The sequence below is a fragment of the Ovis canadensis genome, chromosome 19 (genome assembly GCF_042477335.2).
Source record: "Ovis canadensis isolate MfBH-ARS-UI-01 breed Bighorn chromosome 19, ARS-UI_OviCan_v2, whole genome shotgun sequence".
Lineage (NCBI taxonomy): Eukaryota > Metazoa > Chordata > Mammalia > Artiodactyla > Bovidae > Ovis > Ovis canadensis.
In genome coordinates, this window is record NC_091263.1 from 74,279,627 (window position 1) to 74,304,696 (window position 25,070).

General features: G+C 61.7%; 1 protein-coding gene across 4 annotated transcripts in view; it reads left to right on the forward strand.

Annotated features, from left to right (window-relative positions):
• MGLL (monoglyceride lipase) overlaps positions 1-25,070 on the forward strand; it is a 111,456-nt gene that overhangs the window by 76,655 nt on the left and 9,731 nt on the right. For all 4 annotated transcript variants that reach the window (XM_069562182.1, XM_069562181.1, XM_069562180.1 and 1 more), the window contains 3 exons: positions 14,775-14,911; positions 15,958-16,068; positions 22,897-22,986. In XM_069562182.1, the coding sequence (XP_069418283.1) occupies positions 14,775-14,911; positions 15,958-16,068; positions 22,897-22,986 (338 nt within the window). The remainder of the gene's footprint in view (positions 1-14,774; positions 14,912-15,957; positions 16,069-22,896; positions 22,987-25,070) is intronic.

A 25,070-nucleotide genomic window follows, 5' to 3' on the forward strand; every position in this document is an offset into this window, starting at 1 on the left:
GGTTTCTGGAAGCTGTGAGACCTCTGGAGCCTGGCCCTCTGGAGTGCAGGCCCGGCCAGGTGTCACCTGGGCTGCGTGCGGTCAGAGTAAGTCGTGAACAGGTATCCAGTCCCGAGCAGGGTCGGGTCCTGCCAGGGGGAGCGGGGGCCGCTTCCCCGCCAGCCCAGAAGGGACCAGGCCAAGCCCACAGGTGTGTTTCCGAGAGGCGAAGACGGCAGAATGAAATGAAAAGCGCCTCGTGGAGCGGCTTCTGATAATTGCTTTTTCTGTCCCGGTGGCGCCTAGGGGATTGTGCTGATGGCCCTGAGCAGGCCTCAGCCGCCTCGTGGCTCCATTAAGGGCCCTTCAGCCCGACTGCCATTCCCTCCCCACCCCCCACCGGCTCCTGTCTCCAAGCCCGCGACACCTCGCCCCCCGCTTTCACGCCCGAACGCGCCAGCTCCGATTACAGGCGCTTCTCAGGAGCGGATATGATTGCAGAGCTGCTGGCTTTGTTTTCAGGCTTTATGTGTCTGTACCGATGGACGAGTGTGATTTTTCAAAAAGTGATAAGACAGCCTTAACTTTCCCCCCTCGCCCGGTGTGACAAAAATACCAGTTCACTGTGGACATTTAGGAAAATACAGAAGGGCACCAGAACAAAACCACCTTAATCTGATTACCCCCAGAGACCCCCACTCTGCGGCGCGTTCTTTCAGCTGCGTGCGCGTGTCTGTGCGTGGTGTCACGTCTGTGTGGTATTGCGTGTGTGTGTTCTGGTATGCGTGTGGCGGTGTGTGGTGTGTGTGTGTGGTATTACATGAGCGTGTGGTATTTGAGTATGTGTGGTGTGTGTGGTGTTACGTGTGTGTCTGTGTGTATATGACTGTATGTGTGTGTGTGTACGTGTGTGTGGTTTTGTGTGTGTCTGTGTGTATAGGATTATATGTATATGTATGTGTGAATGGTATTCTGTGTGAGTATCTGTGTATATGTGAGTGTCTGTGTGTATATATGATTGTGTGTGTGTGTACGTGTGTGTGTGTACAGGTGTGTGGTATTCTCTGTGTGTGTCTCTGTATATGTGAGTGTGTGCACGGGTGTGTGGTATTCTGTGTGTGTGTCTCTGTATATGTGATTGCGTGTCTGTGTCTGTCTCTGTGTGTGTGTGTGTGTGGAGATGACCGAGCCCAGAGTGGACCGCTGTCCGCGCCGCGTCCCTGGGCCCTGGGCTGACCCCCGCCCCCGGGGTGTGCTCTGGGCCCTTGGTCTTTCCTCTTTCCTCTGCTTTTCCCCGAGTTGCTTCTGCAGGTGTGAAGTGTGAGCGAGGTGAGTGGAAGCTGACGGACGCAGACTGGGGGCCGTGTCCTGGGCTGCACTGGGGAAGGGGCCGGGCCCAGAAAGGGCGAGCGTCCTGCTCGGGGCCGCCCAGCAGGCCGGGTGCTGGCCGGAGCCTGGACTCCTAGACGGGGCCGGGCCCAGAGAGGGCGAGCGTCCTGCTTGGGGCCGCCCAGCAGGCCGGGTGCTGGCCGGAGCCTGGACTCCTAGACGGGGCCCAGCCCAGCTTGCTGGCCCCCTTGTCTCGGAGGCCTTCTCCACAGCAAAGCCCCGAGGGCCTCTCTCGCTCAGGCTGGACTCGAGACCCCCTCTCAGTCCCTGTGGGCCTGCCGGTTAACCTGGGGGGAGCCCCTCGTCAGCGACCCCGACCTCTGGCCCCCCGCGGTCCCTGCTTCCCTGAGGTGTGGCTGGGACTCGAGGCTCCAGCCCCGACAGCCCGTCTCCGGGGTGCGGCGCTGCGGGTGAGGCCGTCAGAGAGCATCGTCGTTTGCCGACGCCGGTCCTGGGCCCCGGAGGCACAGGGAGGAATCAGGGGGCCTCCTGGGGGGCACACAGGACGAGGAGGGCTGAGTGCCACGGTGGGGCAGGGAGAGATCCCAAAGGAGCGTGTGTGGAGCCTGGAGCCGGGGGAGGACGGAGCGCGGGGGCCTGGGGACGCGGCCCCGGGCCGTCGGAGGGAGGTGCCTGGGGGCCCCAGGAGGAGCGGCGGGACCCGCTCGCACCCCGAGGTCACTCCCTCCTGGGGCAGGGCCCCTCAGGTTTGCAGACCCCTCCCGGCAGAAACGAAGAGGCAGGGCAGGAGCAGACGCACGTTCCCCGCAGGCCCGCAGACCCGGCGGGTGGTGTGCAGACCCCTGCGCTGGAAGAGGCCCGGGGCTAGAGCGCATGTGGTCAGGGAGCCTGGAGTGCGGGGCTGGGGTGCGACTCCCCGGCAGGGCTGAGCAGGAAGGGCGGGGTGGGCAGGGGGTCCCAGCAGCTGCACAGGTGAAGGGTGCCGTGGGGGAGAGGGTGGACCCCTGCTGGCACCCAGGCACCCCTGGACAGCCCTTCTGCTCCTGGACTCGCCACCGTGAGGCCGACACGAGGCACGAAGGAGGAGCAGTGACTGCCGGCCGGCGACGCGGCTGCGCGGGGGCCTGTTTCCTCGTTTACTCGCCCAGCAGTGCCCGCTGGAATCGGGGCGATTTTCACCGAGGGGAGAATCAGGACCATGGCTGTGAGGCAGGTCCACATCCGAGCTCACCGCCAGACGCAGCCGGATTCAAACCCAGACCTGGCGCCAGCGTTCACGGTCTTCCTCCAGAAACGCTGCCAGTCGAGCGCTCACAGAGCCAGGGAGAACACGCGTCGGAACAAGAGCCCGTCGCATCCACCGGCTAGCAAAAAGACGATCCTAAGGACGTGGAGTTTAAAAATGGAGTATCTGTGGAAACCAGGTCAGGTCGGGACTCAGCCTGATCTGACCTATGGTTGCCCATTGCTTGGACCCTCTATGAAATCTTGTTTTCTTAACATTAAACCTTTTCCTGAAGTTCCACGCCCACGGGACTGCTGGCCTGGTGGAGTCTGCCTGCAGCGCCGTTGGGAATCGGCTGCGCATCCTGTTTCTCTGTCGAGGTCGCTTATCTCTCGAGCTCGTTGCGTCCTGGAACCTCTGTCCCAGCCGCTCCCGCCCTGCAGCTGCTGCCTGTTTGTGAAGCTCAGGCTCTTCCTGTGTGTGTGTTCATCCTCCACCAAGATCTGGGGGAAAGGTCTGGCCTTTCTGGACGACTCTGGCTCACCTGGCCTCACGCAGAGCCCCGCCCGCTCATGAGATGGAAAAGGAGCGTAACCCCAGGGAGGGGTGGCCGAGCCCGGGGGACCGGCCCGCCCAGCCGTCCCGCCGCTGCTGCGAGAGGGAGGCCGCCTCGCTCGGTGCTGAGAGCCCCGGCTACGACACTGTCATGCTGTTCCCTCTTATTTATGCGGTGGAGAGGAGGATGTTTTCAAATACACCCTCTAAATATGAAATCCCGAGAATGCATTATTTCTAAAATGCTACACCATTAACTGCCTCTCAGCTGGTTACATTATAACGCGTGTTGTTGTAACAGCTCAAAAAAAAAAAAAAAATTCCGAGGCGAGATGTGTTTCCATAGCCCATATGCCGAATCCTGGCATCCTTATACCTTTTTTCAAGCTGTTGTCAATTAGGGGAGAAATTAATTTCTGTCTCGCTGTCCTCCACGCCGTCGAGTCTGCGCGTGGATGCTGTGGGAACCCCCTTTCTCCTGCCGTCCAGGGGCGCTCGTGCGGCGGGCTCTGGGGGACGAAAGCACGTTGCTCCAAGTGTCCGTGATGGAAGCGTGGACCATCCGCAGACAGAAGAGGGAACAAACTGTTCCAGGCCAGCAAGCTGCAACCTCGGCCTCTTTCTGGAGAGGGTGAGAGACGCAAGCGGAACCTCCCGATCACACGGTGCTTACTCCCTGTCCGGCCGGGGACGGACACCCGCCAGCGGGGCAGCACCAGGTTCTGTCCGGCCCCTTCTGCTCGCCGCGGTCCGTCTGCCCGGGCCTCTGTCCTGTGCTGTCTGCTCTGAAATAAGGAGGGCGTTGCTAGCATCTGTCCGGGTGCGGCGCCTCTTAGCTTAAGGGCACAGTTCTGCTTTTGAATCCTCTTTGGCCTCCTGTCCTTACCCTTCGGCACAGAAGGCTGTTGCGTGTGGGGTTTCTGCTGTGTGATGTCTCAGGAGCCCAGAAAAAAAGCCAGACCTTCGTTCAAAATGAAGGGCTTTGAAAGCGTTAGTTGCTCAGCCGTGTCTGACTCTTTGCGACCGCCATAGACGGTAGCCCACCAGGCTCCTCTGTCCATGGGATTCTCCAGGCAAGAGTACTGGGTGGGTGGACATTTCCTTCTCCAGGGGATCTTCCCCACCCAGGGACTGAACCTGGGTCTCCTGTGTTGGTAGGCGGATTCTTTCCTTGCAAATGCAGGAGACCCAGTTCGATGCCCGGGAAAGATCCCGTGAAAATGGGCTTTGAAACCGTGATGCTGAATCCTGAACAGCATGATCATGCTGCAGCCTAAAGTCGGGAGGGTCTGTGGAGGAACTGGCTTCCTCTTTCCCGCAGAGCAATGAGGGGAGATGGGAAGCAGGAGGCGCAGGGTGGTCTGGGGGAACCTGCCGGCCCTGGGATGGGAGGCTCTCCGTCACGTCCCCTCTGGGTGCGCCTGATGCGGCTCGAGCTTTCACAGAAGCCCTCCCAGCAGCCAGGACCCCGGCTCGCCCAGCCTCGGCTGTCCTACGCGCCGTTGTTCGGGTCAGGCACGTGCTCCGTGGTGTCTCCCTACCAAAGGCCGAGAAATGAGTTGCCCTAAAAAAGGAGAGAAAACCATCTGACGGCGTGTTCTGCAGCCCCAAACAGCAGCTTTCTGTAGGGTTTTCACCTGGAAGCAGAGTGCCAAAATGGGAAGAACGTGGGTTTGTGATACCTCCTGAAATAGAGACAGAGCTGTGACTCCCTGAGCTGATGTGATGGAATCCGCACTTCCGTGCTGGGCTGGGGACCACGGAAATTCTCGAGTCGGAGAGCGTTGTCGAGGCTATAAATGAGGACTCCCCGAAATAGTCGTATCTTTCAATCTAGACATCCTGATTTGGCAAGTCTACCCTAACGACTCTATAAGCATCTGTGAAAAGTTGTTCATCTCAGTGTTGTTTAGAATAGCAGAGATTGTCGACGACCTCAGCGCCCTGCCATTGAGAGCAACGTGAACTCCGACTCGACCCCGAGAGGGTGTCATGCAGGGTAAATCACAGTTACAAGTTATAAGTCAGTGTGGGGGAAATAATTCACGTATTCCACGTGTTGCGTGAAATGTCACTTCCCCCAAAGCCGCAGAGCCTAGCCAAGACTGGACCCTAGCAGGCAAGCGGGACGTGTTCGTCCAGTCGAAAGGGTCAGCTGCTGCCTTCTTCCTTCAGTGGCCCTGGAGGACGCTCGTCAGCTGCAGGACAGTCTTCCTCCCCGGCTCCGTCCTAACACACACGCCCTGGATGGGAGATGAGGCTGTTGACTGAGCGAGGAGTCTGGTCACAGTCCCCGACTGCTCTGGCCAGGGACGCTTGTGGCCGCCTCCCTTAGGGCCTTCTGCCCCTCTGTGAGGCCCCTGGGGGTCCCCACAAAAGTCCGCCAGCAGAGAACAGTCCTTGCCGAGCAGGTGGCTTTGTCTTGTCTGGGACGACTCGGGCTGGCCAAGAGGAGCCAGGAGGCCATGCCGGCTGAGATAGCGGCGCAGACAGGTCAGGGGTCCCCGGGGGCCTCAGGAGGGGCCGCGTGGCTGTGTGGGTCATCAAAGACATCAGAGGTGACCGCGAAGGCGTCCCTCAGAACTTGAGCTCTTTTCCTCCAAGGATGTACGTGCCCTGGAGGGCGTCACAGGGCAGCTGGTACCGTTTCCCTTCGGCCGTCTCGGAAGTGAGGCCGGACCTGACGTTTGCTGCTGCTTGGCCAGGGCGGGGCTGCTTTGTTGCTTTTTTGTTTAAAACATTTTTTAAAGTAATTAGAAATCATTTGTTCTGCTGTGCTAGGTCTTAGTTGCAGCAGTCGGGACCTAGTCGTCCCCTGACCAGGGGTTGAACCCAGGCCTCCCGCATTGGGAACATGGGCTCCCAGCCACGGGACCACCAGGAAAGCTCCTGTTGCTCTAAAAAAAAATCTGGTTTTGTCATCTCCACAGCTAATATTTGCCGTCCACTTTGTGCGTAACCCAGACCTGCGCACTTGACCTGGTGGCCTTGGTTCATCTTGCCCACAGTCCGAGGAGGGCACGCCCGCTCTGGGGGGGCCCCAGGGAGTCGCAACGCTGCAGGAGGCCAGCACCCTGTGGGGGCCGGGTTCCGTCTAAGACGCCCAATCCCGAGCTGTCCCTGGGCCCACGCCCGCCTCCACTGACGTCTCCCTGGCTTTTCCCAGGCAATCCGCTGGGACCACGTGCAGCTTCTGTAACCGGAGCAAGGACGCAGGGCTGTGCTGTTTAAGTCAGATTTTAAATTCAAGCCAGCGGGTCCAGGTGTTCTGTTCATTCCACACGGCGTCGCCCCAGAACTTGTTTTCAACACCGCCTTGTGGAACTTTGAGTAGTACTAGGGCGAGTTTTTGCGTAATTTTCACCTTGGTGTGTTTATATCCTCGCCACACGGCTGTGGTCATCCTGGCCACATGGCGTCAGGGGGCTCAGCCCCTTTGGCAGGGTTCCCGCCGCCACCACCGGCCTGGACCCCCAGGACTGGGCTCGGTCCTCTGCTGGGAACTGAGCCGCACGGCCCCAGAGGGCCCATCTCTGACCCTTCACGGAGGGCCCATCTCTGGCCCTTCACGGAGGGCCCATCTCTGGCCCTTCACGGAGGGCCCATCTCTGGCCCTTCACGGAGGGCCCACGGTCAGGCCAGGTGGGCGCCCGCCTCCAGCAGATGGCTTCTGCCCAAGGCCTCCCCTGCCTGGGGCGTTGCTCTGACCGCACGGGTTGGGCGGGGACACCGAGGCCGGAGTCCAGCCTCTGCCCCTGCCCCCTTCCTGGCATCGTAGCTGAGTTTGAACTTGCAGGAAGGAGCGTTGGCTCAGTACCCACGTATGGGGGGCAGCCCCCTGCCCCGGGCCCTGCCCGGGCCTCAGCGTGCAGAGCTGGCCCCGGTCCAGGGCAGAGGAGCCGTTTCTCGTGCGCGCTTGCTCTGAGGTCGCTTCCGTTGACTCCCTGTGGTTGAGAAACGCCGACTACCTTCTGCCTTTTCTGAAGGGGTTCCTGACTGGAGTTGGTGTCAGTTGCTGACGTCTCCAAAGCTTTGAGAGACCCCACTTCCTAACATTAACTGCCCAGCGTCTCCCATCTTAGAGGAATCTGGGCTCTCCTTTCTCGTAAAGTGCCTCAGCTGCCCCAGGCTCAGTTGCAGCTCGTGGGTTCTAGGTCCCTGACCGGGGACGGGACGTGAGCCCCCGCATCGGGAGTGCGGAGTCTTAGCCGCCAGACCACCAGGGAAGTCCTTGTTCTCGTTTCTGAAGCAGCTCGCTCCACCGTGGCTGGGCTCCTTTGCTTTGTATTTATGTGCTCATTTACTTCGGCTGTGCTGGTCTTCATCGGAGTGACCTCTCGTTGCAGAATACAAGCTCTATAGCACACAGGCTTCGTAGTTACGGGCTCTGGAGCACAGGCTTAGGAGCCGTGGGGCATGGGCTTAGCTGGGCTTCCCTGGGAGCCCAGACGGTAAAGAAGCTGCCTGCAATGCAGGAGATCCGGGTTCAACCCGTGAGTCAGGAAGGCCCCCTGGAGGAGGGCATGGCTAACCACTGTAGCGTTCTTACCTGGAGAATCCCGTGGGCAGAGGAGCCTGGCTACAGTCCACGGGACTACAAAGAATCGGACATGATGAGTAAGCGTGCAGGCACCAAGGAAGCCCCCCTTTCGCTTTTTAAAAGCACGCAGTTGTTACCGTTTCAGTAGAGGTTAGACTTGGGTTGCCCAGGTTCTGCATTTTTCCGTGGATTCCAGAAGCTCCACACAGCTGTCAGGTGCCACGTCGGAGCGTTGGTCCTCTTGTGGGGACCCAACAGACCAGCTCACTGTTTGGAAGGAAAAAGGGTCTGTTAGATGTTAGACTTAATTTCAGGTAGAAAATAAACCACGGTTACGCAGAGGACGCTGGTGAGGAGGAATACAGATCAAACGTGCAGAAGGGTCTCTGAGGTGAAGATCATGAGCACCAAGACAGCTTGGGGTTTTCTCCCGAGACTGTATGTGGAGCAGAGGAGGCAGGGGCCAGTGTGGGTGGAGACCCGCCGTGTGCCGGGCCTGCTCTGCGGGCTCCCGCACCCCCACCCCTTTCACGAGGCGGTGAGGTGACGACCCCGGCTTTACAGACAGGCTAGTGGCCAGTGCCCAGCGAGTGTCTGAAAATTGGTGTTTCATTCCCTTGCTTGTTTCTTTTTAATGCAAACACCTTTTTCTTTTTGATTTTAGCTACGCTGGGCCTTAGTTGCCACATGCAGGATCCGAGTTGCAGCGTGCAATCTGGTGCCCTGGCCGGGCATTGAACCCAGGCCCCCTGCCCTGGCTGAACTCGGACACCTTACACGCCCTGTTCAGTTTGTGTTTAATTTCTAAGGTTCACTCATGTCGCTGCATGTTGCTGTTCAGTGGCTCAGTCGTGTCCGACTCTCTGTGACCCCACGGACACACGCCAGGCCTCCCTGTCCATCACCAACTCCCGGAGCTTGCTCAAACTCATGTCCATCAAGTCGGTGATGCCATCCAACCGTCTCATCCTCTGTCGTCCCCTTCTCCTCCCACCTTCAATCTTTCCCAGCATCAGGGTCTCTTCCAATGAGTCAGCTCTTCACATCAGGTGGCCAAAGTTTTGGAGTTTCAGCTTCAGCATCAGTCCTTCCAATGAATATTCAGGACTGATCTCCTTTAGGATGGACTGGTTGGATCTCCTTGCAGTCCAAGGGACTCTCAAGAGTCTTCTCCAGCACCACAGTTCAAAAGCATCCATCCCTCTGCGCTCAGCTTTCTTTAGGGTCCGACTCTCACATCCATACTTGGCCTTGACTAGACAGACCTTTGTCGGCAAAGTGATGCCTCTGCCGTTCGACACGCTGTCCAGGTTGGTCGTCGCTTTCCTTCCACGGGGCGAGCGTCTCGTGCTTCCGTGGCTGCAGCCCGCCAGCGGCGCGCAGCTGCTTCCTGAGGCTCTGCACCCTCGCCATCCCCCTGCCGTAGCGTGGCCCGTTGCTGCAGGGCGCCCACTCCCCAGCAGGGACAGTGGGCTTCGGGGAGCAGTGCTGCCCGTCTCCTGCTGCTGCCCAGGACTGTCTCCTGGGTGTGTGAGCTCCGGGCTGCAAAGGAAGGAATTTCAAACCTGTGAGATGCAGGCTGTCTTCCAAAGTGGCAGTCCAGTGTCCCCCGGGTGACGTAGACGGGCTACTGACTCCCTTTAGGTTTGGACCCGGGGCTCGATCGGTGCCCTCCCTGCCCCTCACCAGGCTGGCTTGTGCTGGTGCTCTACCGAATGGCTGCAGTCCCCTCTGGGCCCGTGTAGCCGTGACCCCTGCGCGAGGCTCCTCCTGTCCAGTCCTGTGGCTCTCGAGGCCGGAGGGGCCACAGTGACCATCTGCCTCGCTGCTGAGACATATGTCCTGCAAGAGGCCCATGCCTGCCTCCTGCTGGCCTCCTGTGGGCCGGCCAGGAACGTGGGCCTGCAGCCCTGCTGGGGTGGACGGGAGTCCGTCCTTTCACTGGTCAGACGCTCCCAGGGCCTGGGTCCATACGGAGCATTCCATCTGCGTGGAGCATCTGGAGGAGTGGAGCTGAGCAGCAGGGAGAGAACTCAGCTTGTGCAGACCCTCCAGTGCGGCGTGTGGTCAGCCGTCAGGGTCCTGCTGTGGACCCTCGCCAGAGATGTGTGTGGTGGGCCCCCCATGAGGAAGAATGGTGAAGCTGGGAGCCCGTGCTCTGATGTCCAGTGGAGACAGCGCGTCCCTCGGGCTTGCCTTGCCGGCCTGTGTTTTCAGTCGCAGGCGCGTCTTGCCCTGATGGTAACAGTAGGGACGTCCGAGGTCGATTTGGGGGAGCAGGGAGGACCCAGAGGCACTGTGCTGGTCCCCGCCCTGCAGCAGGCGGCCTCTGGGGCTGCATGTCCCCGGCTCGGCCCCGCCCGAGGACAGCAGAAGCTGAGATTAGGGGTCTGAACCCAGCGCTCAAGTCTGTGTCCGCCCTCTAACTCATCGGGGGGCGAGCTCCCGCCAGTGTCTGTGGGTCAGTTTTTTCAGCCAGAAAATGGGGGAGAGTTCACAGGTAATTCGCAGAGTGGTGAGGATTGTGTGACAGGCACCCTGGGAGCGGGCTGTGCGGATTACAGCCCGCTGCGTCCACCCCGGGTCTTGTCGTGACTGGTTTTTTACGCTTCGTCTCTCTCCTTACTCAAGGCTGTGTTTCACCAGCTCTTCCGTCTGTAAGAGAAGGAGTCCCAAGTAGAACTGGTTCCCTGAGAAGAGGGGTGTCGGGCACTCGTTTCCTCCAGTCCCAGGTTTAACGGGACACCCGTCTTTCTGGATAGGTCCTCAATCTTCAGCACGTGGTGCCACCAGACCACTTAGAGGGAGAAATGTTTTGTATGAGATAGAGACAAGATTGCTGAAACATCCCACAAAGGCTTAAGTACTTATCGGACACAGAATATGGTGCTAGTGTGTTTTACGGGGACGTGGGCTGGCTTTTGATCAGATGTGGAATCAGGTTTCATGGAGTCAAAATCTGATCAGGTTCTGATCAGGAGACGCACGGAGCTGACCGCCAGGAGGCAGAGTTTATTGTACTCAAAGATCCCCAGAACCAGGAGCAGGGCCACTCGGGGCCACTCAGGGAGGCACGGGGGCTGGACCGCAGGCAGAGGGAGGCGGTGGGGGGTGGACGGGAGGCTTTGTGCAGTTTCTCCGAGAAGGAACGGTGCGGTGGGATGAGCAGGGAGAGGATGGGCTGGTTTGGGTACCGTCAATGGGCTGAGGGGTCTGGGGGCTGCCCCTGGTTGTGCGGTCCGTGGGCCTGGGAGACAGGACAGTGAGTGGCCTGGGAGGTGGGCTCTGGACTGGTGGGTTTGCGTGTGGCAGGCCAGCTCACGAGTCGGTTCTTTCTGTGTCCGGAGATTCACTAATCTTGGGAGCAGCAGTCCTTCCAGGGTCAGCTTCAACCAGACGGTAAAGCGTCAAAATACAGAGGATTTAACAAAACGGAGCACAGCAGAATCGGGTAAACAAAGCCGAACATGCTGGATCAAGGCCTGTGGTGAAGGAGGGGTCACTGCACGCACAGCCCTGCCGCTCTGTCCCTGTGGTGGGGATGGAGAGCCTCATCAGAGGAAGTGGCCGCAGCGACGGGTGGCCCTCGTGGAAGTGGCCGCGGTTCATTCAGCGGGCGTGAGGCTGGCGCCCGCCCCCGGCCAGGCCGTCACGAGGAGCCAGAGGAGCATGCTGACCCACGGAGGGGACCCTGGGTCTGAGGACGGCCCGGCCTGCAGGCACGTGCGTGCCCGGCCTCCTGCTGAGGTCCCAGGCGGCCCGTGCTGTTGGCTCACGGCGCAGCCCCCCAGCAGAGCCGTGTGCCCCCAGCTCGCGGAGCCCGCGGTCCCTGGGGAAGGGGCGGTGGCGGGGGAGGGGGCCCTAATCAGGGCGCCTGAGGCAGAGGCCTGAGGAGTGTGGGGAGCACGGGGAAACTCGCGGCTGTGCGCCGGGGACTGCACGTGGGTCCCGGGGCTCCCTCCCGGCCTGAGAACCGGCGGGGTGGGCGCAGGCCGCCGTGCTCCACCACGGGGCTGGCCTGTGCTAGGCCCGCCAGCAGGACGGCGCAGAAAGCCAGAGGCAGGGCAGGCGCGCGCGGAAAAGGGCGCTCCCGTGGGTGACGTCGGCCCTCAGCGCAGGGGAGGAGGGCGCCTCGTGAAGGCTGCTGAGGCAGCTGCGGCGCGCCTGCCGCCCGGAGCCCGGCCAGGCGCTGGACGGCACCAGGACTGTGCGGCGCGCCCCAGGTCAGCTCGCTCTACAGTGCTCACTGGCCGGTGGTGTGAGCGTCACCTCGGTTTTAAGAAGGAAAGAACCCCCAGGCAAGGGAGCCGTGTCTCACAGCAGGTACCCCGACAAGCTGCGGCTGGATCAGGGCGCGCGGGGAGAGCGAAGCCGCGCCGGGGCGGGGGCGGGCCGTCGCCCAGCTCTGAACGTGCCTGCCGGCCCTGAGCGGCGCGCTCACGAGGGCTGCTGCGAACTTCATGCCGTGTGTGCGCTACCCCCACCAAGAAGCGCAACCGCAAAAGAACTCAGGAAAAATGCTGAGTTCCTTGACAGCCCTGCAGTAGAGAAGGCCTCCATAACCGAGAATCAAAATTCAGAAGCCATAAAAAGGAAAGACTGACGGTTTTCCCCAAAGTCTTCCATAGCTAAACACGACGTCAAGTTGAAGGACAGATGACCAGCTCATGTACACAGAGCTCTTAAATATCAGGAAATGCAAAACCTCGATAGAAAAAAAACAAACAGCAAAGACAGGAATTCTCAGTTTACCAGGAAAGAAATACAAGTCACTCTTGAAACGCGAGAAGATGTTTGACTGGCACATTCTCCTGTCTTTCGGGCGTGAATCCAGATACCGAGTGACGTGCTCTGTTGGGAGGCCGGTAGATTCAACCCAGCGCGACCCCCGTGGATGACGTCAACCCACCGAAACGGTATCTGCGGGCACCTTTCGGCCAGGCAGACCTGGCCCTGGCCGTGTACCCCTGAGGTGCGAGTCCACGAAGGTGGAAGAGCCATCCCCGGTGACGCGGTGCAGGCGGTGGTTTGGTGAACAGGGATCGGACGTCACACACACAGTTTGGGCGAGAGGTGGCTGGGATGACTGTGGTTCACCCACACGAGGGGCCCTAGGACAGGAAGAGCTTGGTCTGTGTGCCATCGGAGGTGATCTCCAGACTGTGCTAGAATAGGGTGGGTCTGTAGCATGCTACTGTTTATGTAAAGGGAAGAAGGGGGGGATATGGATAGGTAGATATTTTCTTATTTTTGCAAAAAGAAATGCTTTTGAGAGAAGACAGAAAATAATAGTGTTTAGCCGTGGAGAACAAGAGGAAACAGGAGTAGAGATGAGGCGTCGCTGAATGGATCTTTTTATTTTTCTAACTTCTGTATCAGGCACATGTTTACATAATCAGAGAAGAGAATTAAACTGGAAGATGAAACAGAAAAATTTATAGTTGTAAACAACAAATTTATTTTGAAATTCATCTAATCGGGTATCGATTAGTAACATAGGCACACAGAGAAAATAATCGTGTCGACAATACTTTGGACTTTAAACGTAATACTCTGTCCACATTGATACTGAACTACATTCTCAGGGCCGGGAGTAGGCTGGGGATGATTGTTTAGCGGGTACGTCGGGCGGCTTGGATAGCAAAGTACTGCAGATTGAGTGATGTTAAGGGTAGGGATTTACGTCCTGAACGTTCTGGAGGCGGGAAATCCAAGATGAAGCTGTCGACCGGGCTGGTTCCTCCCGAGGCCTCTGCCGGTGTGCAGACGGCCATGCCCTCCCCGCGTCCCCACTCATGGGGGCTCAGTGCAGCCCTGCCCCCCGGCAGGTCCGAGGCCTACTCTCTTCTCAGAAGGACTCCAGGCCGAGGGGCCTCTGTCAGTTGCTCGGTGGTGCCCGACTCTGCGACCCCATGGACTACAGCCCACCGGGCTCCTCGGTCCGTGGGATTTTCCAGGCAAGGATACTGGAGTGGGTGCCGTTGGCGGGGGGCCACTTAATCCCCTGTTGAAAGACTGCGTCTGCAAATCCCACCACCCCCTGTGCTGCAGGTGTGGGCATCAGCGTGTGCATTGGGGGCCGCCCACAGCAGGCCCACATGGTCTCAGTTTGGGGGTGATAGAGACGTCCTGTGGGGACGCGGTGATGGTCGCAAGGCAGCGGGAACGTGTGTGGAGATGTGCGGCCTGGGGACGATGGGGCGTTTCACCTCCGTTAGAAGTGAGAACGAGCTTAAGGGGCTGGGTCTGCCGCTGAGGTGACAGGAGGGGTCTCTGGGCTGCATGCTCAGAGGCGTCAGAGGCGGGGGTGCTGGGCAGCAGCGGTGGGCACACGTGGGGGACGGCAGCAGAGAACAGGCTGTGGTCTGGCCTCACGGAGGGTTTCTGAGTCGGGGTCTTAGCGGCCCTGCTTTCCGTCCGTGGGTGGGGGGCTCGGTCACAGTGCCTCAGGGCAGGCGTGCTCCGTGTGCGTCCCTGTGCTGAGGCCTGCCTTCTCTCCTGCACTCTGCGAACGCGCACATCCCATGGTTTCCATGGCAACCAGCATCCCTCAGAGAGGGGCGTGTGGAGGGGCCCTCAGAAAGGACTCGGGGAAGGAACAGCTGGATCCGGGCAGAGGGCAGCGCCCGGGAGGGAGGCGGTGCAGCCTAGCCCCGCTGCCGCCTCGCGGAGACCGTTTCTGGAGCCCGCAGGCTGGTGCGCAGCTGTCCCCTCCTCGACCCCCGAAGGTGGGAGGGAGGGGACGGGAAGCGGCCTTTACTTGGTGCCACGCTGGCGCTTGGGCGTGCACCCTGAGGCTCGAGGAGCTGGGGGCCCCTGAGGCTCGAGGAGCTGGGGGCCCAGGGAGGCCTCCTGGCTGTGTGGGCCGGCTCTGCAGCATTCGGCTCCTGGCTCGCCACCTCCTGGCTGAGTGACCCTGGGCAGGTTCCTTAACCTCTCTGTGCTCCCATTTCCTAATCTGTGAAATGGGTTTGGGGGGTGATGGAGAATGTCCCACTCGAGAGCGTGCTTGGGAGGGTTGTGGGGGTCCTCCCTGGAAAGTGGCGGTCGTTCCGGGAGGAGACCGCCAGGCTTGGCGGGGGGCGCCAGCCTCTGCTGACAGTTCTGTGCCCGTTTCCCTTCCAGTCGGCCACGGGCAGAGCGAAGGCGAGAGGATGGTGGTGTCCGACTTCCACGTCTTCATCCGGGATGTGCTGCAGCATGTGGACGCCGTGCAGAAGGACCACCCTGGGCTGCCCGTCTTCCTTCTGGGCCACTCCATGGTGCGCAGGCCTCGGAGGGGCCCCGGGCCCAGCGCCCCCAGCGTCGCCCGCCTGGGGATGGAGGGGTCGCCCGCTGCCCGGCCGGCGTGTCCCCTCTGCGCACACTGCACGCAGGGCTCCCGGGGGGTGTTTGCTCAGGAAACAGGGTGGGGTCTGGAGGTGGCCCCAGAGAAGGGCTTCTCCACCCGCTGCTCCCCGTCAGCGCCCAAGGGTCAGTCTGCTCCCGCTTTTCGGGGTGGGCCCTCGGTCCATGCTTTCTGCTGGTTTCAGAGTCATGCGGTTCCCACTAGGACAGGCGTCCCCAGGAAGCAGTGCTTAGAGGCCGTTCTTAATGCCTTTTGCCTTTTAAATACGCAGACTCCTCTCAGAATCTTTAAATCATCTGTGAACTTTAAATCATCTGTGGTCTTTAAATTGAGTTGTGATCTTTAAATCGAGTCTCCTCAAACCAGCAGCACGCAGGCCAGGCCTGCCTACAGGCCCCCAGCCTCGCTGGCCGGCAGAGGACTTTGAGCTGCTGGATTCTACACCCTGGGGGACATTCCCCTCCCCGCCTCCCCGCCCGGCCACCGCCCAGCCCTGTCCCTGCCAGTCTCTTCCCGGCCTGGCACTCGTGAGCGTCTGGATTTCAGTCCCTGGTTCAGATCCGCTCGTCAATAGCCACGGCCACCCGCCTTCAGCACCTCCCGTGTCCACTAAGTGCTTTCCTTGAAACCTGGATTCCTGGGCCCTTTAACTGAACCCAGAAAAAAAACAAGAAGTGTAGCAGTCTCTTACTATCCTCTGATTTTCTTTTCAATCTCATATTAAGCCTGACGGACTGGACGAGTTGGGGGTCTGCCAGCTTTTGGCTTGGAATGAAATAGAAATGAGTCTCTGCGGCACTCAGAGCCCTCAGGCGGGGACCTTGTTACATCCCCTGAACGTTTGCGCTTGGGGAGCCCTGGGGAAACACAGGGTGACCGCGGGCCCAGCTCACCCAGCGCTCGAGGGCGCCTGCTCCGAGGCCGAGGCTCTGGGCCCAGCGCACGCCCCTCTCCCCACAGGGCGGCGCGATCTGCATCCTCACGGCCGCGGAGCGGCCGGGCCACTTCTCGGGCATGGTCCTCATCTCCCCGCTGGTGGTCGCCAGCCCAGACTCGGCGACGCTTTTCAAGGTAAGCGGGCCTCCTGCTCCGTGAGCCCCGGCAAGCCCCCCGGCCCCGGGCCTGTGCTCACAGCTCGGGTCTGGGGCGAAGGGGCCTCTCCCGCGGTCGTGACGAGGTCTGGACGCAGCGAGTGTCGTTGTGGCCGGCCATTTCTCAAGTCAGGTGTGGTTTTCCCCCCCAAACAAACAAATCGCTTCCCGTCTGTGCGCTTCTCGGTGGACGTGGGCGTCCAGCGGAAACAGTCAGCACCTTGAAGCAGGGCTGGACTGAGCCAAGGAGAAACCAGGGCCTCTCTGAGTGCTGAAGCAGAGAACACGCCTCTACTCAGTTCTCCGAACGGGCCAGACAGCCAGCTCCTCTGAGTTTTATCCTGTCTGAGGGAATCACCCCTGACTTGCTGAAATCGACTCCAGTGGATTTCACAGTCTGGCGGAGGTGGGACTGCCTGGAAGGATGGGTTCATTCACAGACTCCCAGGCGAGGCTCCCGGGCTTGGTCTCCTGGCCCCCTCTCCTCCTGGTCGTGATCACGTAACCTGCGGCCGGACCACCCGAGGGTCCTGGTCAGAGAAGAGAGTGAGCAGGACCAGGGTCCCGGGTGGAGCCCCCACGGCGCCCCGTGGGCTCCGTTCCTGACACGCTTGCACAGCGTGTGCCGGGCTCACATGTGAATCGTGCCCTCAGCTCCCGCTCTCACCCCAGGGACGGGGAGGTCGCTGGCTGCGGTTATGCTCGGGACTCCGGGGCTTGGGAAGGACCCTCGGCTCCCCGGGTCCACCCCCCAGCCCTCAGGGCTGTCCACTCCCCCGCAAGGGTGTCTCCTCAGAGGGGACGTGCCCCCCACCCCAAAAGAGCCCAGGACCCTGGGGGGTTTCTGATGAAGGGCACAGGGGTGGGGGACGGGGGCGACCAGGCCCCGGAGGGGAGCCCACCCAGTGCCCCCTCCAGTCTCGGGTGGACTATGGGCTCCTGGGCAAGGCCTCTGGGCAAGGCCTCTCCTGGGCAAGCACCTCTCCCAGCAGGTGCTAATAGATGTCCTCGTGGGCAGGGGAACGCAGGTCCCAGTTGTTAACCAGGATTCATGAGAGTCCCCCTGGCCCCGAGGCCCAGGGGCGCCCCCTCCCCTCTGTGAAGCCCGTTGCTGCTCCGGGGTGAGGGGGTCGGGCAGTGCTGGCCCACAGAGCCTGCGTCGTGTCTGGGGTGTGGGGCCCGGGGTCACTCTCTGGCCTCGCCTGACCTGAGCAGCTTCGGAAGGAAATCTCGGGCTCGTGGGGCTCTAGGTGACTCCAGTGGACACGAGCGCGGCCCTGCAGTGGCGGGGGGCAAGGCAGAGGGCGCAGGCCCAGCTCCCCCGCTGGCCGCGGCCGGGCGGCGGGCGTGTGCGTCTCCGAGGGGCACGCGTGCAGGCGGGCGTGTCCTCTGTCCTTCGTGTGCTGTGCGTGCGGCCAGTGGGCGTGGCGGGACGTCCTTTCCCCCCGAAACCACCAGGGATCAGTGCTCTGGTGAGGCCTCCCCTCCTGGCCTTTGGGTTTCCAGAGGTTCAGTCTTCAGGACCCCCACGACAGGTTCCTAGAGACTCCTCTTCTGGCTGAGGTGGACGGTGGGGTAGGGGGCTTCCCTGGGCCCCGAGGCTGTAGGGTGCAGCGCGCAGAGCTGGGTGCTGGCCCGTGACTCCCGTCCCAGAGTGCGGCTCCTGGACAGGCCAGAGGCGTGTTCACGGCGGCCGGCTCCCCACGGGTCTCCCCAGCGACTCAAACGGTGAAGAACCCGCCTGCAAGGCAGGAGATGCTGCTTCAATCCCTGGGTCGGGAAGCTCCCCTGGAGAAGGGCACAGCTGCCCGCTCCGGCATTCTTGCCTGGGGAATCCCCTGGACAGAGGAGCCTGGCGGGCCACAGTCCATGGGGTCGCAGAGTCAGACGCAGCGTAGTGACTGATGTTTTGCTCTGTTCCTGATGTCCTGGTGGAGACATTTCACAATGCAGCACGAAACACCGGGGCCTCGGAGCGCAGACGGGCTCGTGGAGGGTGGTGCCCCCGCCCCCTCGTGAGAGTGCCAGCCCCGCCCCCAGCCCCAGCACAGCTGGTCCCTGCCCCACTCCCAGCCGGCTAGGGTACTGCAGCCTGGGGACCAGGTGGGGACAACCCTGCGCTCAGATCCTGGTGGAAGCGGGAGTTCATAGCAAGCCTGGGCCCCAGGACAAGGGTCAGGGTCAGTGGGAAGCTTCCTGGAGACGCCGCAGTGCAGCCGCCTTGGGGACACGGGGACCCCCACGGCCCCTTAATTTGTGCTGCACCCCGACCTCCCTGGGACGACATGCCGGCGGGGCTGCAGGGCGACCCGGCGTCGCCCTGGACGTGCTCCCCGAGTGAGGGCTAGAGTGATCCTCCAGGTGACCCTGTCTGCCCTTGGCCGGAGGCTGTTCCCAGGGTCCCGGGTGGAGATGCGGGAGCACTCTGTGCCCCCAGACGCCCCTTCCGGAGGCGCCAGGGGCCGTGCACGTGTCCCAGACACTCCCGAGTGACTCCCCCGCCTTTACTGCCCTGTGCGTGGCTCACAGATGGGAAATGAGGCGACAGTTTCTCTCGAGGTCAGCGCGCGCCCTGGCTCGGCCAGTGGGCATGGCGGGACGTCCTTTCCCCCCGAAACCACCAGGGATCAGCTGCCCATCTGGGTGTTGCTCTCCTGCTTTTAGTCCCCGGAGTCCGGAAGGCGCTGGAGCCGGGGGGCTGGAGGGGACACGGGGGGGGGGTGGTCCCGGGAAGGGCCGGTCATCAAGCCCAGATACAGTTAGACCGGGAGTCGGGGCGTGGCTCGATCGTGACCCGGCCCCCGAAAGCGGCCGCCACGTGCACCCGGGGCCTTGGCCCCACCGAGGCACACAGGCTTCCTGTTGTCCGCCTGGGGGTGCGCTCACCACCCCGCCCCCAGGGAGCCTCCAGGCTCTGTCCCAGCTCTGCCCCTGTGCCCAGGTCAGCCCGCTGCACCGCTGTGGGAGCAAGCAGCTGTGTGATCGTCTTCCTGTGCTAAGCCTTTCAGCCGCAGAAGCTTCACAGTGCTCTTCAGAGCCATCAGAACCTGTGGAATCAGTAAAGGCGCCTGTGCAGGTCCCTGGCACTTATAGGGGTGGGCCTGCCGCTCACCCAGGGGCGGGCCAGGGACGCTCGCTCGCTTGCTCACTCGTCGGGCGTGGACCTGGTCCTCTTCGAGGGTGAGACTGTTGGGGATCCCCCTGCCCCCTGGAGTCCCCACTCAGTGGCATGGGGTTTCCTCACTCTCCCCAGGCGCACGGGGGCCCCTCTGGGGGCCATTAGGGTTCTCCCTGGAGGGTCTGAGCGCCAGGCTGCCTCCTGGCAGCCCGTAAGGCTGCAGCTCGTTGTCCCCACTTTTGTGTTGTTATTAAGTCGCTAAGCCGTGTCCGACTCTTTGCGATCCCATGAATCGCAGCACACCAGGCCTCCCTGTCCATCACCAACTCCTGGAGTTCACTCAAACTCCTGTCCATCGAGTCAGTGATGCCATCCAGCCATCTCATCCTCGGTCTTCCCCTTCTCCTCCTGCCCCCAATCCCTCCCAGCATCAGGGTCTTTTCCAATGAGTCAGTTCTTCTCATGAGGTGGCCAAAGGATTGGAGTTTCAGCTTCAACATCAGTCCTTCCAATGAATATTCAGGACTGATTTCCTTTAGGATTGATTGGTTGGATCTTCTTGCAGTCCAGGGGACTCTCAAGAGTCTTCTCTAATACCGCGCTTCAAAAGCATCAATTCTTCAGCGCTCAGCTTTCTTTATAGTCCAGCTCTCACATCCATACATGACCACTGCAAAAACCGTAGCCTTGACTAGATGGACCTTTGTGGGCAAAGTGATGTCTCTGGTTTCTAATATGCTGTCTAGGTTGGTCATAACTTTCCTTCCAAACAGAAACTGAGGACCACAGACTCTCTGGGTTCTGAACCGGAGGTCAGATGCAAGCCTGCCCAGTTCCGAGTCTCTGCTGCCTCCTCCTCCAGGGCTGGGGTCTCAGCTCCCAGGCTGTCCTTGGGCCGCAAGCGCTGAGGTGCCCTGGGGGGCTCTGTGGCTACACGGACCTGCCTTAGCCCACTGGCCTCACGATGAGGGTGGGAGTCTCCTCCCACGGCTGTGGCTGGGTCACTCCTTCCTGAGCGGGACCCGGGGCTCTCTCCATGCACCCGCAGGATCCTCCAAAAAGTCTGGAAGAAGTGTGCCAGTTGACAGTAAGAACCGTTGTATCGCGGATGCCACCTTCTCTGTGGGTGAGCCACTGCCCCACCCCTCCTCCCGGTGGCTGTGGGCTCTCGGTGGACGGTGCTGGGGCAGAGGATGGCGGCAAGCAGCAGGGACCTGGACAAATCGATCCTCCCCGCCTGGGGTCTGCGGGCCCTCCAGCCCCCTGCCTCCCTCCTCGCCTTGGACCTTGGGGCCCTTCCTCAACCCCAGCTTCCTTGATCACCAGTCAGCCACTCTCTCTGATTCTTTCTAATGAAAAGGCTAAAGAAACAAGCCCACCCTTAAAGAGTGCGTGCGGGGTGGTGGTTCCAAGCTTCTCCCCCACCTCCCCTGCGAGACGGCGTTTCCCCGTCTCTGGTTTTGTGGGGAGCAGGCGAACAGGCACCCAGGTATTTGTTTTTTAGCTGTGACCTTAAAGCCGTTTTGTTAAAAATGTGGCTGGAACACACTCCGCTGGTTCCGTGGAGCTCAGGGTCTGAGGGGTGCCCACCTCTCACCCTGGGCTCCTTGGAAAGGGCAGCGTGCAGGTCAGGTGTGGCCCTGTTCCTGGTCCTGCCCGTGGGGGTCGGGGACACTGCCCCTCGTGGAGTCAGGAAGGGAGGGGCCCGATGGTGGGGGGCTGCCCGGTGCCGCAGCCAGGTGGGAGGCACAGGGCTTGGGGGGAGACCTCGGGGCTTGTGGGGAGACCGGGAGCTCTGTGCGGCAGAGTCCTTGTCAGGACGCGGCTGGGTGTCCGGGAGGGAAGGTGAAGGGGCAGCTGGACAGAAAAGGCCGTGCTGGGCGAGGCAGTCAGATGTGCAGGGCCGGGGGAGGCGGCCTGGTCCCATCACACGCGGCTCCCAGGGGCCCAGGTGTGACGGGGACACCCGCAGAGTCAGCCTGCAGCCCCCGCGTCCCCGGGGAGCCGTGGTGGGTCGTCAACAACAGCAGGAAGCTTCGGAGCTGCTCAGCAGACTCTGGGCCCCACGTGACGTTTCCCCCATGACTCCCTCGGGCCACTGTCCCTGGAGGGGGCACGCCCCGAAAGCCCACCCCCGTGGGGCGGGGCCGGTGAAGGCGGGGTGCCCGGGGTGTCCCCTCTCTGCGCCTGGAGCACTTCACCTCCGTTTCCGCCTTGTTCACACTCTGGCCTTTGGAGGCACAGATCTCGCCTCCTGGGGTCGGGCTCGCAGAGGAGCCCCCAGCCAGGAGCCCACAGACCGTCCTGTCTGCTCAGAAGCAGCCAATCCCTTCCTTCCAGAATTCAAGCCCTCCCCGGCCTGTACGCGAGCCTGGGGCTGGCCCACTCCCAGCCTGACCCCTGACCCTGCCAGATGCGTCCTGTCCAACCCACGGCACTTCAACGGGTGCGGGAGCCTGACGTGGGCTGGATCGTGGGTGTTTGGGGCTGGGTGGGCAAACGCCCAGCACTTGGAGGCCACCGGTCCACATGCGTGAGGAAGGACCCGAGCGTGGGGTTGTGGTGAGGTCAGAGGTCGCCCCTGTGGGTCCCCAGCCATCTGGGGCCCAGCTGTGCAAGAGGTTGTGAGGCCCCTGAAGGCCAATGAGCGAGCTTTCGGGGAGTGGGGGTGCTGGAGGGACAGCGGATGAGCACAGGCCTCCCGGTCACTGGGACCGGGGGCGGCCGCACCCCAAGCCTCTGTCTGCCCCGTCCAGCCGGCCCGGGTGGTGGCGCTCAGCCTGTGTCCTCGTTTCTTAAATGATGGTCAGCGCTTCCCTCAGGGCATCCGTGTAGAGATCCCAAGACAGGAGCCCCCGGGACCATGCCGGCACCCCGCGGTCACTGGTAGCCAAGGGGCAGAACCCCGTCAGCCCTGTGACGGCCGCCCAGACCCGGGGCTCACCACCCACCGCTTTCCAAGCGAGTCTAATCTCAGCATTTCACAGCTTGCCTTGGAAACAGCATCTCTCCTCCCTGGGTGTCTGCAGAAACAGGAACGGCTGGCCCCGCCGCAGACGTGTGAGAGCCGGTTCACGCGTCTCCTGGATAAACACCAGCTCTGGGGGGGTGGGGATGGGGCTGGCCTGGACCTCAGTCCAGATCACGTTGGGGCAGCGTGTGTTAAGTGCCTACTGCGTGGTGGCGCCTTGGCACACAGCAACCCCGTGGGCAGCTGAGGGACAGGCCGGTGGTGCACAGGCCCCCGTGCACGCAAATGCCGGGAGCCAGGCCCGTGCCCCCCTGCTGCCCCGCCTCTGCCTGGCCTGGTGGCGGTTTCTGCCCCAAGACAGTAAGCGGTGCCTTCTGATCAGGGCACGTCCTGCCTCAACTCGGGTGCCTGGGTGCTTCTGCTCTGCAGAAAATTCGAGATCACTGCCCAGAGTGGTCTGGGAAGGTGTCCGCACACATCGGGAGCAGCAAGGAAGCAGATGGCTGCTGCCGTCCCCGCCCGGCCGCCCCCTCCCAGCCCGAAAGCCAGGCCCGGGAGGCCATCTGGGCGGGGCGAGCAGGGGTCCTTGGCTGCCCGGCCGGGATCAGGCCCGGCTGACGGCCCGTCTGGGTGTCCCTCTCCTTAGTGGCCTGAGGCAGCCCACGGGGTGGCTGGGCCGGCGTCCCACGGCGCTGACCGTAGCTTCCCCTCGCGTCCAGGTCTTCGCTGCGAAAGTTCTGAACCTCGTCCTGCCGAACATGTCCCTGGGCCGGATCGACTCCAGTGTGCTCTCGAGGAATAAGACAGAGGTGAGTCTTTCTGAGGAACTGGGGGCAACTGGGGCTGGTGGGGGGAGCCGGCCACGGCCCAGGCCTGGGGGGAGTCCGGGCGTCGGCCTGGCCGCGGCTGTCTGCAGCCGCTCCCCCGAGGCTCTGCGTCAGGCGCCGTCTGGCTGCAGGGTCTGGTGGGAGGGGCGGCAGTGTTTCTCTAAGCTGTGCCCATGTGTGGGGGCGCCTGACCAGGTGGGGCTGTGTGTGCGGCAGCCAGGTCTCGTGGGCTTGTGAGGGACAGCGGCAGTTCAGAGTGGCTTCAGCAGAAAGAGGGGTTTGTTGGTGAATGTAACGGGAGGCTCCAGGCACGGCTGGGTCCAGGGGCTCAGAGTCTTAGCACCACTGTCTCTCTGCCCCTACCTCATGTGTCCCTTGGTTTGGCCTTATTCCCAACCAGACTTTCCCCGAGTGGAGGCGAAGCTGGCCACCAGCAGCCAGTGGGCAGGCAGCAGAGCCTTCCAACAGCAGCTCTGAAACCGTGTACCTCAGACTGGGGTCAGTCCCACGGCTGGGACCCGAACCCAGCCAAAACCCACAGCACCTGGATTCAGGGCCTCATGAAGCTCAGGGTCTTGATGTCTCATCACAGAAGGAGTTCAGGGGAGACCCAGTGAGGGGTAAGGAGTGGGTCTATCCAGACAGAGAGAAGCAGCCTCCCCAGGCAGAGCGTGGGCCACCGCGCAGGGCGAGTGCGGCCGCGAAGTGTGGCGCGGTTTAGGGTTTACAGGCTGGGGCGTTTCGTGTGCTAATGAGCAGGAGGGCCACTCTGGCTCTTTTGGGGAAGGGGTGGAGACTCGCCCTCCCTGGTCCTCACCATGGGACCGTCGTGGCGCCTCTGCTGGGCCATTGCCCCTGTGGCTTGAGCATTGAGGTCTGGTCTTGTCTGCCATCTTGCTCCCATTTGGTTCTAATTGGTTTGTGTTGTGTCCTTGGGCTGTGTCACTCTTTCAGAAGCTGTGCCCTATCCCAGGGCTGCTTCTTACCCCTGGACAGTTGGTTATTTGTCCCGGAGCGGGGGCAGTGTCACCCTGCCCAAGCTCGTGGCCTGAGAGCGGAGGAGGACAGCTGGAGGGTGCACCAGGGGCGCCAGTCAGGCCGGCGTCTGTGTCCACGGGTCCCTGTGGAGGCCAGGGCGGTCCGTGAAGGTGCTGGTCAGGGCACCATGCCCCCGCCCCTCTGGTGAAGGGCCAGCGCCCCGTCCGCAGCCTGCAAGGATGGGCCCTCGAGCTCCAGGCCAGGTGGCTGTCTCGTCCTCAGTCACCGCAGTGGCCCGTGTCGCAGGGGCAGACAGGCACTCCCCAGGTCCCAGGGCCTGCCCAGGGTCGCCTGCCTGAGAGCTCTGTCTGGGGGGCAGGACCCTGCAGGCTCACGGCCGCTGGACAGGCCGTGCCCTGGACAACGGGAGCATGACGCTGAGTCGTCTCCTGCCTCAGTTTCCCGTCTTCCGTCAGGACGCTGAGCTGGGGGGGTCGTGTCTGCCGGTCAGCCCTGGCTTCCTTGGGGTCTGGCAGCATGATGGAATGTGGCCTCCTGGCCCTCTGAGCCACTCAGCTGGGTGGGAGTCACCCCAGACACGCAGGCAGGGATGTTCAGGCCACGGCTCCAGCTCCCCGGCCTCAAGAGCCCGCTGTTGCTGAGTCTGGCTTGGGCGGGACTCCAGAGGGAGCCAGTCCGCCCAGTCATCCACACCCCATTTGAATCAGAATTTAATTTTAAAAGCAGTCCCTCCAAACCCCCATCTTGGAGCCACATTTGACCCACCAGGGTTGAGAATATTTGAGTAAAGAAAGATGTTCATTCCAAGAGGCAGACCTGTGTGGTGAGAAGCATGGCATTAGAGCCAGTCCTGACGGGAGCGGGGCCGACATGAACCCATTTCACAGATGAGGACACTGAGGCTCGGAGGGTAAGCCTTGCCTGAGGTTGCAAGCCAGTTGGGGCAGAGCTGCGACACAGAGCCTCTGATTTCACAGTCTGTGCTTGGCACGTCCTTGCAGCTGGGGTTTACGAGCATGGAGCTCCTGACTTGTACTTCCTGGTCCACACGGCGCGCGTGGTGGGCA